We start from the raw sequence: 13613 nt of genomic DNA on the forward strand, positions 1-13613 counted from the left end.
CAAGAGTGAGGTGGTGAAAGTAAACCAATGCAAGAAGATGATGATGAAAACACACAGAAGGATGTCTTGGCGACTCAAGCAGAACTATACAGACGGACAGAACAGACTCAACGCTTAGATGATTGGCCCCTCATAGCCTAAGTGAGACCAGGAGTAGCACCAAACGAAATACTACTGGAGATGTATAGTTGGTTGCTGCCCTGTCGACGTTGAACCTGTACGTAAGGAGAAGTAATAACATAAATAAGAGAACGATTTACAAGTAGGATTAAAATTCAGGGGAACATATATCAATGATACGATTCGCTGATGACATTGCCATCCACTAGGAAAGCGAGGCAGAATTGAAGACCTCGGGTGTAATCTGTGTAAAGCGACACTCAACAGGAAACTGGTTTATCGCAGAACATATTAAACTGTGTTCAAAAATGGATCAAATGGATCCGAGCACTATGCGACTTAACTTCTGAGGTCATCAGTCGCCTAGAACTTAGAACTAATTAAACCTAACTGACCTAAGGACATCACACACATCCATGCCCGAGGCAGGATTCGAACCTGCGACCATAGCGGTCGCCTGGCTCCAGACTGTAGCGTCTAGAACCGCACGGTCACTCCGGCCGGCAATAAACGGTGAGCTGTAGCCTATTTGTTGGAAGTTCCACGGTAATTCGAGAGGTGGTTGCTCTATCACGAAATTCAGATTTTAGCTTGTGGCAACTTTGACAGCGTGTGCAAGTAGTATAAACAGCGGTGAGTGTCACAAACCTGACTGCCTGAATCGTAATGTGTGCAGTGGCCGTGACAAGAGAATGCTTTCCATGAACGAGTTGTACGAATCAGAGGATGGTGTGGATGCATATGACTCCTATAAACATCTTCCGTTTGTTCCTGAACGTAAATGCGCATAAAAATGAGGTACTAATCCGGTGAACTAATCCGGTCAGTTCCCGTAGTTTACGTCACAGTACAATGACAGGCATGTTTAGCGCCGTCGCCAACTTTGTTGATATGTTGTAGTAAGGTGCTTGCATTGGTTTCTTATAAAGCGTTATCTACAGCTGTATCCATTGCCTGAAAAACGTATGAACACAAGTGAACTATTTACCTGCTTACGAGCGTTACTACCCCATTTATATATTCTACACAGCTAGTGTTACGAGTGTATTTATTCGTATATCTGGCGTATGTATGAGGGTGTTGATGAGTATATGCTACGAACTATCGATACTGCTTTTACGCATGAGATTATTCTGAGATATGTAGAGGATGTTAAGCTTACAGATCTGAATTTTTATGGGTTCAGAGGAACAATTACAGAAGTGCATCCTGCCGAAAATGCAGCAGGTTCGGACATTTTACAAGTATTAACAGTTGATGCAAATAATCTGCAGAGCGGACAGAGAAATCGGAAGAGGCTTAAAGATGGGATATCCAGGAACAAATGAAGACAAACAGAAATGAGGCAAAGGAATACAAAACATACAGGGGAAAGGAGGGTGTTGACGAATGAAAACGTATAGACCCTCCAAATGAATGCTCTCAAAAGCGTTCCGAGTGCATAAGTGAAGACTCCAAGAAGTGCATATTTAGGAGTTTCTGGCAGTTGAATTGCTATAATGTCCGAATATGCGTACTGACACGTTTGTTTACCGCCAAAAAGTGTTACCCGTAAAAGGACCTTTTCAGTTTGTGTTGTAGTTTCGCAGTAATTTTTCGTTGACTCTTCCAGCAAGTAAACAGTGAGAAGACAATTGTAACTGATATTAAGTGCACTCGGTTTGCAAGTAAACAATGTTAAGTGCCCACTGATAAAATTTTAAAAATAGAAATGTGGATAGAATTTACCATTTTAGAAATACGTCGCTGCGGTAGATATACGTGAAAACAATGACTTACCTAGGTACGAAGTTAATACTGGATGGACATGCAATATCTTGTTTATGGGAATTTACAGAAATTTTACTGCGCGATTTCTCGAAACAGTCAAAATATCGTTTAATATTGTTTACAGCCGATGTTTTCAATTGAGGGACCCGTTGATAGCAATGAACAATCTAATGGTGCATAGAATGTAGATTACGCGTAAATAAAGGGTAGACAGAATGACTTAGTAGTTGCGAAAGCGTTACGGAGATGATAGATAAACTCCGGTGGAAGACTCTGTAAGAGAGACGCTCAGTAGCTCGGTACGGGCTTTTGTTGAAGTTTCGAGAACATACCTTCACCGAGGAGTCAAGCAGTATATTGCTCCCTCCTACGTATATCTCGCGAAGGGACAATGAGGATAAAATCAGAGGCATTCCGACAATCTTTCCTTCCACGAACAATACGAGACTGGAATAGAAGGGACAACCGATAGAGGTACTCAAGGTACCCTCCGCCACGCACCGTCAGGTGGCTTGCGGAGTATGGATGTAGATGTAGATGTAATGGGGAGTAACCTTAAAAGTTTTGACCACGAAGTGCAGGAATTCTACTACCTTGGCACAACAGCACACTACAGACGTATCAAAGTAGTCATAAAAAGCAGATTGGAGCATCCATAGAGGACCTCGCTAAGTGAAGTCCGCTGGAATCAAACAGAAGCCTTAATCTGAATACGTTATAAAAATGTATGTATATATGTTTCACATCTCTAATCACACGATCGATTTCAACCAAACTTGCTACTCGTATCACTTACTGGCCGGAAAGAACGGCTGTGGGGATGAGAACCATCTACCTCTTAAAGTAGTGGGGATGGAGAGGTGACGTAGCACACGGCATGTCAATAGTCGGATTTTATTTTCCAGTGTTGGAGAATGAGAGAACTTAGTGACTTGCAACAAATTTTACACATAATTTCAAACCTTCACGAGACTTTTTCTCGGTGACATCGCACACAAAATGATGGGAGTGAATACGTTTACCGCTTACTATATTTTCGCTGTTCCTTCAGTAAAACTGCAGCGTCAGGCATGATGCTTTTAATTTATTACTTCTATACAGCTACACTAAGTCGATTCTCAACGTATTTTTGTAGACATTATTCACATATACCACTGAATGTTCCTGCAAAATTATATCATTCTACGACACACAGTTCAGAAAATATGACGTCATAAACGTCGATATGCATCAAAACGAAACTGAAGGAATTCTCTAGAGATGCAGGTGAAATATGTGTAGAAATACGTGTGAAGCAGATAAGATAAAAAGCTCCTCCTAAGTTCTTCATCCGACGTCAATCAAGCTTGCTACACATGTTACTCATTATTTGGAAAGAAATACTGTGGAGTGAGAACCACCAAGTTTCTATTGGGATATGGATGATAAAGTGGTGATGGATAGAGAAGGGGTAGAGGAGATGGAGATGCAGAGGGTTGGAAGGAGGAAGTGGAGACGGATAAGAAGGAGGAGGAGATGGAAATGGAGAGAAGAGGAAGAACGAGATGGAGACGGATATAGGGGTAGAGCAGATGGACAGAGAGAAGGGTAGATAAAAAGTACAGTTGAAGAGAAGAGAAGGAGATGAACAGAGTGAGAGGCGAGGGGGAAACAGAGTTGTGACAGCTACTGTGGAAGTCAACACCACCACAAGAAAGGATGGCCTGTGGCAAGAATCCAAAATATTTACTATTAAAAACAGTCTTGATCACAATTTATTTATTACGGTGACCTGTTTCGACCACTACTGTAGTCATCTTCAGACCAATGAGTAAGAACCACCTCCTGCTGGAGAATCACTACTTTGAGTAGCGATTCTCCAGCAGAAGGAGTTTCTTACTCATCACTACTTTGAGTAGTGATTCTCCAGCAGAAGGAGGTTCTCACTCATTGGTCTGAGGATGACTACAGTAGTCGTCGAAACCGGTCACCGTAATAAATAAACTGTGATCAAGATTGTTTTTAATAGTAAATATTTGTAACACATTGATCAGTGTCACTCCCATAATGTATTCAAAAGTAAGGAATCCAAAATGATCTGTGCATGAGTTCCAAATTATTAGTACATTTTGTTTCTGAAACGGAAAGAAATATAACTTAACTTCTCATTATGAAGTGGCTTGAAGCTGCTTCCTGTGCCTCCTACATGCAAATGCTTTTATACCATATTACTACTCGCAGAACACAAGCTATGTATCGTCTTCCTATTACTCAGTATGGATGCTCTGGAAGTCAGCGAACGAACTGGGCCGACCAGCGATGGGCGGCTGGTTAAATCAGCGTTAACAGGGGCCGCTGTGGCACTGCCAGCTCACTCCATTGGGTCCGCAGCTCGTGGTCTCGCGGTCGTGTTCTCGCTTCCCGAGCACGGTGCCCCGAGTTCGATTCCCGGCAGAATCATAGATTTTCACCTGCCTCAAGATGATTGGGTGTTTGTGTTGTCCTCATCATTTCATTATCATTTATGAAAGTGGCGATATTGGACTGAGCAAAGATTGGGAATTTGTACGGATCCTGATAACCGCGCGGTTGAGCGCCCCACAACCCAAACATCATCATAATTCAGTCGGCGTTCAGGTCAGCGCGTTCTTGATGCCATTTCGTGGCGTTGCTCTGGTCGGTGTGCAGCCGATATGTTAGGACTGCACAGACAGGGATAGGGATGAGGAGTAGATGAACAGAGAGAAGGCTGAGGGGGATGAGAAGAGGGAAAAGCAAGAGGAGGTGATAGACAGAGAGAGAAGGAGGAGAAGATGTAAAGAGAGAGAGAGAGAGAGAGAGAGAGAGAGAGAGAGAGAGTTGCAAAGGTTGGTACAGGTGAGAGGAAGTCATGACAGCCTGCATCAGACAAGTCTGAACGCTGATGACGTCCCCCCCCCCTCCTCCCCCACCCCCACCCCCCAGAAGGCCTAATAACATAGTGCCTAACTGAGACAAAAACGGCAGAATTTAAAATCACCGGTTCCTAGCTGAGACACAGACGATGTTGCAATGCATTAAAAAGATATTAAAAAACTGTCAATTATCACCTGTAAATAGAAATTTAAGACAAAACCAGTGCTGCAAAATCTCCATCGGTTTCTTGCTGCATAAGTTCAGAGTGTGAGCACGATTTATTGGAGACAACAGAGATACGAATGTCTATGAATGTTATTAATTTAGATAATAGTTTTGCTCTCAGCATTGGTTAGCAAGCAGTTTTGGCTGCCACATCAAGAGAGGTGCAGCAGGCAGCATCGCGGAGGGCAGCTGTGGATGGCGCACATGGGTTGTCAGCCAGCTATCTGAACAATGTAGTGGGCTGCTGCCGAACTATTTGTTCAGCTTCCGTTGCGAGATCTAAATGCTCGCTACTGACATCTGCATTACTATGTGACGCCGGCACTTCGCCAGAAGATTGGAAGAGAGGACAGCGTTTCCGATACGTCGTGCTTACACTGTCATCTCACGCGGCAGGAAACGGTAGAAGATTTTAGCTCACTTACACAGCACGAAAACCTTCATGGGCAAAACTAGTGCTCTCTATGAAGGAGAAAATCAGAAGATTGTATGTAATTGGTTACTCCATTAAGAAAATATTGTCCCAGTTTTTTATTGCATTTACTTAATTTAAATGAAAATAAAGTACCTGTGCCCGCATCTCGTGGTCGTGCGGTAGCGTTCTCGCTTCCCACGCCCGGGTTCCCGGGTTCGATTCCCGGCGGGGTCAGGGATTTTCTCTGCCTCGTGATGGTTGGGTGTTGTGTGCTGTCGTTAGGTTAGTTAGGTTTAAGTAGTTCTAAGTTCTAGGGGACTGATGACCATAGATGTTAAGTCCCATAGTGCTCAGAGCCATTTGAACCATTTTTTTGGAAGTACCTGTAATTGTAAACAGAAAAGTTAGTGACAGTAAGTCATCTGAATGAAGCTGAAGCAGCCTCTTTTGTGAAATCGGTACATGGAACATTTCAACCCAACACTCTTCTAAATATGCGGTCATTCGTTGCACTTGTAAAAAGCAGCGTTTCTTCCGGTTCGCCGAATTCTCGTGTCATATAGCTGTCGGTAGCTTTCACAGTGGAATGCCTTCTGTAGCTCTCTTTCCTTCGCCTCTGTTGCAGTGACGGATTCGGACAACACGCTGCCTCGCAATCTGTCACCGGACATCCTCTCCGCCCTGGAGGGTGTGCGGTTCATCGCCCAGCACATCAAAGACGCCGACAAGGACAATGAGGTACGTGATCCTGACGTCAGTTCGTGTGAACGATAGAGACAAATAACTGCATCTGAATATAGTGTAACCCAGCTAACATCCATACGTGTGTTTACCTGAGTTTGAAACGCAAAGCCGGCCGGAGTGGCCGTGCGGTTCTAGACACTACAGTCTGGAGCCGAGCGACCGCTACGGTCGCAGGTTCGAATCCTGCCCCGGGCATGGATGTGTGTGATGTCCTTAGATTAGTTAGGTTTAATTAGTTCTACGTTCTAGGGGACTAATGACCTCAGCAGTTGAGTCCCATAGTGCTCAGAGCCATTTGAACCATTTGAAAAGCAAATTAATGTACAACTACGAGTAATTTAAAATAAAGACAACTGTTTTGTGTAGGTTAAGGGGTCGTATGACCGTTTTTAGGAGAAAATCGTCCACTGCACGAAACAAAGCCACTCCTTCTCGGTTTCTTGAACTCTGCTACAACCACACACTCCTGTTGGTGACACTGACGGCGCACAGCGGCGTACAACTGTCCAATGAACTAACTGTGTTCCGAGCCCTAAGTGAGAAGTACATACCTTCCTCAGGGCCTTCTTACCTCGTCCGACGTATCTACACATTCTGCTCTTTCATTGTTCATAATAGCTGGTTCCAAAGTTCAAATGGATCTGAGCACTATGTGACTTAACATCTGAGGTCATCAGTCCCCTAGAACTTAGAACTACTTAAACCTAACTAACCTAAGGATAGCACACACATCCATGCCCGAGGCAGGATTCGAACCTGCGACCGTAGCGGTCGAGCGGTTCCAGACTGTAGCGCCTAGAACCGATCGGCCACCCCGTCCAGCGGTTCCTAAGTATCAGGTTAGAAATGTTATGATCAGTTTTACTGATTCGTTGTGTAAACAAGTGCACTTGTTAGAGCAGAAATCTAAGTATCCTTACGTCGACGAAGTGCAGATCCTGAAATCGTCTTACAAGCAGTTTACTTTATCCAAGAGTTGATAACGCATTTATGTTTTGTGGTATTTGTAAATAATGTGTCTCTTGGAAGCTGAAACCAGGAAAAAATACTTTTTCCTCAGATGTTCTTGAACAGCATTTAATTCCTATCGTCGGAATCTCTATCGCATCTGAAATAAAGCGTTGTGATTCTTGGCGAAAACTTCATGCCACATTGGGCTCTTGGTCTTTCTAGAATGTTAAAAATTAATTACTGTGAGATATTTATAGAAAAGCTTCAGCTGTATATACTATATTTATTCTTGGCCGCTTTCGGTTATTTCACCCATCATCAACTGGAAGAAAAATTGTAACCTCTGTTGGTTTAAAAATGCACATATATCATAACAGACACTTTTTATACCGACAGTGACAATAACAAAACGTGGAATACAACATAAGCAGATTTATACAATGTCCTGAAAAACTTACGTAAGTTACACATACACTCCTGACAGTTAACAGCCATCTCAGGCCTGAGATAATGCATTTTTAAACCAAAAGATGTTATAATTTTTGTACCTGCTGATGGTTGAAATAACCGAAACCGGTCGAGAGTACGTATATCATATACAGCCCAGAGCAATACAAATGCTTCTCTATAAATTCCTATAACATAGGTGTCTGTCTGCACACATCTGTAACGTACAGTCATTTCTTTCTTTACTTCTGACTGGTTCTGCCGCTGGGGCTCTCTTATCGTTGTATGGCGTTGCTGGTTGCTGTCTTGGAAACGTTTCGTGTCGAGTACGTCAACAACGGCACTTTTTGCATTTTCTTCTCTTTTTATTTCTCCTAGTCTAAATCTCGTATCATACTTTAATTTGGATTTCGCAGTGCTAGTGGTATAGGGTGGTGAGATGCCATTCCTCTCGCCACCCCTCCCGCCTGCTCCCTGTGGGACCAAGTGTACCCTACCTGTTTGCATGTACTATTATCCATGTTAAAGGGTGGGAACGTTTTCGGAATGTTTGCCAGTCTTGTAGCTGAGGTGGGATGTGGGAACCAGCCCAGTATTCAGATAGTTCGATGGGGAAAACCATCTAAACATCACATCCAGGCTGTCCGCCGCACTGACCTTCGTCGTTAATCGGCCGAGTGGATTCGCTCCGCGGCCAGCGCAGCTCCCTGAATCCCGAAGCAGCGTGCTAACGTGAACGACTATTTGGATGGATCCATTCTACGTTTCATTAACTAATAATAACTTTCTCCGATGCGTTTCATTCAGCAGAGTCAATAAGCACTTGTTGCCATGGCGATTGAGACTTTTGCCAAGTTGAAAACGTTTGTAGCAGGGCCGATTTTCAGCACAAGCGCGACGTTGAAACGTCATCTGTTCAATATGGGCGTCCATGATCAGCCAAGTACAGTGCCGACGCGCCAACTGTTTTTTGCGTGGAGCAACTGCAACACATCTTTTAGAAGACTTTAAGAATAAGTACATCTGCTTTTCAAGAGTCATTCTGCAATAAAAACACTGCGTACTGGACGGAGAGGCTATGCCGACGAGTAAAATGTCGGAGCACAAAATAATTCTGAATGTGTTTCACTGAATGAAGTCAAACAGTACCAATGTTGCGTAACGAAAGATTCAAGGCACTGTCTGCTTCTGTGACCTGAGCAATTTTCGTGTAGTTCAGTGGAAAAGTCTCTAAAAGTTCAGTGTCCTGCGCATCGATCTGACAAGAAGTGGAGGCAGCATCGAATTCAGAATCAGAACCAACAGGAAGGCGAGACAGGGCGTCAGCGTTTGCATGGCCGCTACTGTATTTCGTACAGATATTGTGACAATAACAAAGCCCAACGTTGCAGCTTCGGAGCCGTGGCGGGAGAGGTTTAGACGGATGAAACAAAGACTGAAGTGGCTAGGTAAAGCAGATAACATTCAAGCTTTGTCACGCCATATATAATAGTGAGTGCTTCCTTGTCGGCTTGCGAATAGTTGCATTGAGTCTTGCTAAATAAGTTGGAAGCGAAAGCAGTCAGCATGTCCTGTAAACCAAATCTGTGCGAGAGCACAGCTCCAATTCCGTACGAAGAAGCGCCCATTCCACAATGACAGGTTTAGCGGTATCGAAATGAGCAAGGCGTCTGTCACTCAGCAAGGCTTTCTTAAGTTTCAGGAATGCATCCTGACACTCTTTGGACAAACAGAAGGCACATTCTGCTGGCGCAAAAGGCACAACGGAGCCGCGATCTGGGCTGCGTTAGGTATGAACCGGAAATAATATGTCATGTTCCCGAAAACTGACTACAATTCCGTCACGTTCCGCGGGGCAGGGAAGCCCCAGATGGCCAGCAATTGTGAATGGACGGGATAAACACCTCGGCTGTTAACAACTACGGGGAGTAAGTACTGAATTTCAGTCTGAAAAAAGGCACGCTTGTCCAGGCGACACTTCGAACCTACAGCTGAAAGTACTTGAAAACTGATATGTTCCTCACGTGTACATCCCGACACCACAATGTCGTCCATGTAATATGAACAGAATGGAACTATTCTAAGTAGCGTTGGAATATGGCAGGCGTGGAAGTGCTGCCAAAGGGTAAGCGCAGAAATTTGAACAACCATAAATGCGTGTTGACCACAAAGACTTTCTGAAACTACTCTTCTAGCGGGATTTGAAAATACGCATCGAGTAAATCAATTTTTGTCAAATAGCGGCCTGCACCAAGCCTATCCAGTAAATACTCAGTGCGAGTCGACGGATAAGTATCAATTCTTGATTGTGGATTCACAGTGGATTTAGAATCGACACAAAGACTAAGTCACTAATGGAGAAGCACATTGACTAGCCTGGATAGGAGCAACAACGCCATCGTCTCGCCATTCCTTAAGTTCCTTAAGTTCACTTGTAAGTTTGTCTGGAACTGCACAACGGACAGGATGCACCCTAAGAAACTTAGGTAGGACATTGTTCACAAAGAGTTTGATTGACTATCGTTCCACAGCACTCGGACAGGGTGAAGACACATCCTAAATTTGGTCATTACTAGCGCTAAAAATGGTTCCAATGGCTCTGAGCACTATGGGACTTAACGTCTGAGGTCATCAGTCCCCTAGAACTTAGAACTACTTAAACCTAACTAACCTAAGGACATCACACACATCCATGCCCAAGGCATGATTCGAACTTGCGACCGTAGCGGTCGCGCGGTTCCAGACTGAAGCGCCTAGAACCGCTCGGCCACACCGGCCGGCTACTAGTGCTGGTGGCAGGCTTAGAAAAAACTACATGCACTACGTGAAAAGATGCTTTGTGCTTATGAGAGCGAACATGGGTAGACTTCTCTTTCTGTGGCATGCACACAGACTGTAAATGACCTGGTCTTCCGCAAGCATAGCAAGATGTGGTCAGCGAAGGGCAATATTGTCGTTTGTGCACGGGAAAGCAGCGGGGACCTGATTTCACAGCACACACACGCACTGACACTTTCTTACTTCGTCCATAGTTCAGTGGCCTGTTTGCGCTTGGCGGTCGGTTGCAGGCACAAACCTGTTTGTCACTTTGCATGACACTGCAAATTGGAACTGACTCACAGTTTTCCACGGTTCTATCACCCGAGTCCTGATGTTCAATAATCTGTAACACTTGTTTCAAAGTAGCATCAGAATGTTTGAGAATTTGTTCACGATTCCTACTGTTTGGCACATTGTATGTAATTGCACCACGAATCATTGTGTCATTCTAGTACTGTCCACAGCTACATTGGAAACAACACTATCGTGTCGATCCCTGAAGTTCAGTGACCCACTGACAATATGTCTGTTTAGGCATTTTCTGCAAACGAAAGAACTTATAACGAGCTGCAGCAACCTGTACCTGATCCTCATAATACTTACAAGGGAATGGTCAGACTTGTCATGCCGAAACACGTATTGCTTTTTTTAGCACTGTTATTTAACTGTGCAAAAGGTCCGTGTGCAAAATTGTAGCTGCTCACATGAACTGGATGTCACCTACAAAAATCACGAACATGGCTGTGTTTTCTGCTTGGCGCTTGCAGTGATGGCTGGCCACCCCTGGAAATGGCGAGTCGCGAGCGTTGTGCGCATGGTCGGCAAGTGCGGCCGTCTTATCGCGGCGTTCACTAAAGAGGAATATCGCTGCACGGTTTTGGTGGAAAGGGGAAACGAATATTCGTTTCTGTGGCATGCACGTCCTTTTAATTTCTGGTACGTATTTCGAAACATACCGTCCGGAAACTCGTTAGAGATGTGAAAGATGTTCTGTACATGTTCGTCTATACTCCGCAAGCCACTTTACGGTGAACATTCAATCTCCCCTCACAGGTGATGGCGAACCCTGTAAATGTTTTGTTGCTTGCCATGGAGATATACCACAGACGCCAAATGAAGCAATCAACAGAAAACACGCAGAAGACTATGTGTTGTGCGACATGGTTGTTAAACTTCTAGACGAGCATGTAAATGGCGCAGACATGTGGCTAGAAACAACTGAAACACTCGATATTGCAGACTGAATCTACAGAAGGCAAAGACACCGACGAAAGTTGCACTCATGAAGACTCTTCGAGTGATAGTGCCACGTACCATAATCAATTATCTCCGAAAGTAACACCAGCAACTACAATTACCTTATCAGACAAAGAAAAAGCGGTGACGTATTGGTTGAACAAAAGTGGTAAGAAACGCCTACGTGTCAGTACTGTTCAAAATAAGTATCGCTTTGTCCGTTCTGAACGTGAATTGTATAGATGGAAAAAGGAAGTCGCTGGACGACGTAGGAGTCGACTGGAAATTGCTACGGAGATAAATGCGCGACTTTTTGAGCTATTTACCGATGCCAGACAACAGTCATTTAGTGTCAGCGATACAACTTTGCGTGATTGGGCGTTAGAGATTGCCAACGCGATAGGCGCTAAAGAATTTACAGCTTCTCAAAGTTGGATTAGTCGCTTCAAAAGATCAGATAAAATTGTGGCAAGAAAAATAACAAAATTTGTATCGAGAAACAGGTCGGAAAATGAAGTGACACAAATCGAAATGATAGAAGCTTTTCTTACGAATGCAAAAAATAAGATCGCTAGTTTTAGTGAATCGTACGTGTACAATGCAGATCAGTCAGGTTTTCAAAAAGAAGTGCGTGCGAAAAGAACACTGTCATTCAAAGGGGAAAAACATATTGAGGCGATTGCGCAGTCCACGACTGCACTCACCCATTCATACACTATAATGCCCATAATTAGTCTGGATGGTTCATTGCTGCCTAAACTATATGTGTAAATTATATGTGTGTGTTCAAGAACCAACTGGACGTTTTGGACCACGTGTCAAAAGAACAATGTTCTACGCAAACAATCTTGTGGTAGACGCATCGAAGTCTTGAAAAATGGGAAATTGAAACGTTACACTTCTCATGCGTCATGCTTTTCTTCCGTTCTGCGGGAACAATCTCTTCTCCTTCTAGATTCGTGGTCAGGTCATAAAAGGTCTGAATCATTAAAAGCTGTATTTCGAGCCCACCCAGACAAAGAAGTAGAGATATTTTAGATTCCACCCGGCACGACGAACATAATTCAACCTTTAGACAGAGAATTTTTCCGTCAGTGGAAGGCCTTTTACAGAAAACTAACAGAGAAAATTATTGTGTGCAGATCACTACAATTTCCTGTCTTATCACCGTGACAATATTCTCAAGCTGCAATCAGTAGTACATTATCAATTTTCCTCCCCACGGTTTCAGAATTTGATTAAATATGCGTGGCACTCCTCGAAATATACTGATATTAGGCCTGATTCATTCCTAGCTCCAGCCCAGTTTTGTCTACGGACATCTAACAACGTCTGTGATTCGCAGGGCTGCCATATGTCGTCTTCGCTTGTATGTTCTTGATGCACAAAAAACCTATGTTTTGAGCATTGTATCCATATTTCGCATTTTTGCGGTGATTACAAGAAATAAAATTTGGACGTGTTCTAAACCGTATATTTATTTGTGTCTATTTCATAGCTATTTGGAAAGAATGTTGTAGATAACATATCAGCCATATTTGTCAACGAATGTTTAATTATCATACGATCGCTTTCACTGGGGGAATCAGCTCTCTCACTGCCGTGGCAAGAGAGCGGCGCGTAGCTAACGCCACCTTGTCCATAGATGGCGTTGGTATAACGTAGCGAGAGGTCAGGGTTGTACAAGAGGCAGTTATAAGCGCGGAAACCATGCGACAATAATGTCTTACTTTGTTTACAGACTTCCAGGTCATGTCAGCAGCTAAAATTCTCAAAAAAGACTTCTTGCAATGTTAACTCACAGTGGTAAAAAAAGCAACACAGGTTTCGACATGACAAGTCTGACCATTCCCTTGTTAGTAAGGGTGGATACCAAATCTTCAGGAAGTAGCAACTCCGGCCTACCAGTCGGGAGTAACTTCTGAGTAAGGCGATAAACTCCTGTACCTGTCATTGACAAGAAAGGATAAAGTTTCCCAGTACCTTACACGTGATCTGTAGCACAGTGACC

At 43.7% G+C, this 13613-nt stretch overlaps 1 protein-coding gene across 3 annotated transcripts in view; it reads left to right on the forward strand.

Moving 5' to 3' along the window:
- The window catches only part of LOC126095054 (acetylcholine receptor subunit beta-like 2), a 333294-nt gene that overhangs the window by 299982 nt on the left and 19699 nt on the right, over positions 1 to 13613 (forward strand). For all 3 annotated transcript variants that reach the window (XM_049909736.1, XM_049909737.1, XM_049909738.1), the window contains one exon: positions 6030 to 6142. In XM_049909736.1, the coding sequence (XP_049765693.1) occupies positions 6030 to 6142 (113 nt within the window). The remainder of the gene's footprint in view (positions 1 to 6029; positions 6143 to 13613) is intronic.

The sequence above is a fragment of the Schistocerca cancellata genome, chromosome 8, assembly GCF_023864275.1.
Source record: "Schistocerca cancellata isolate TAMUIC-IGC-003103 chromosome 8, iqSchCanc2.1, whole genome shotgun sequence".
NCBI classification, from domain to species: Eukaryota; Metazoa; Arthropoda; class Insecta; order Orthoptera; family Acrididae; genus Schistocerca; species Schistocerca cancellata.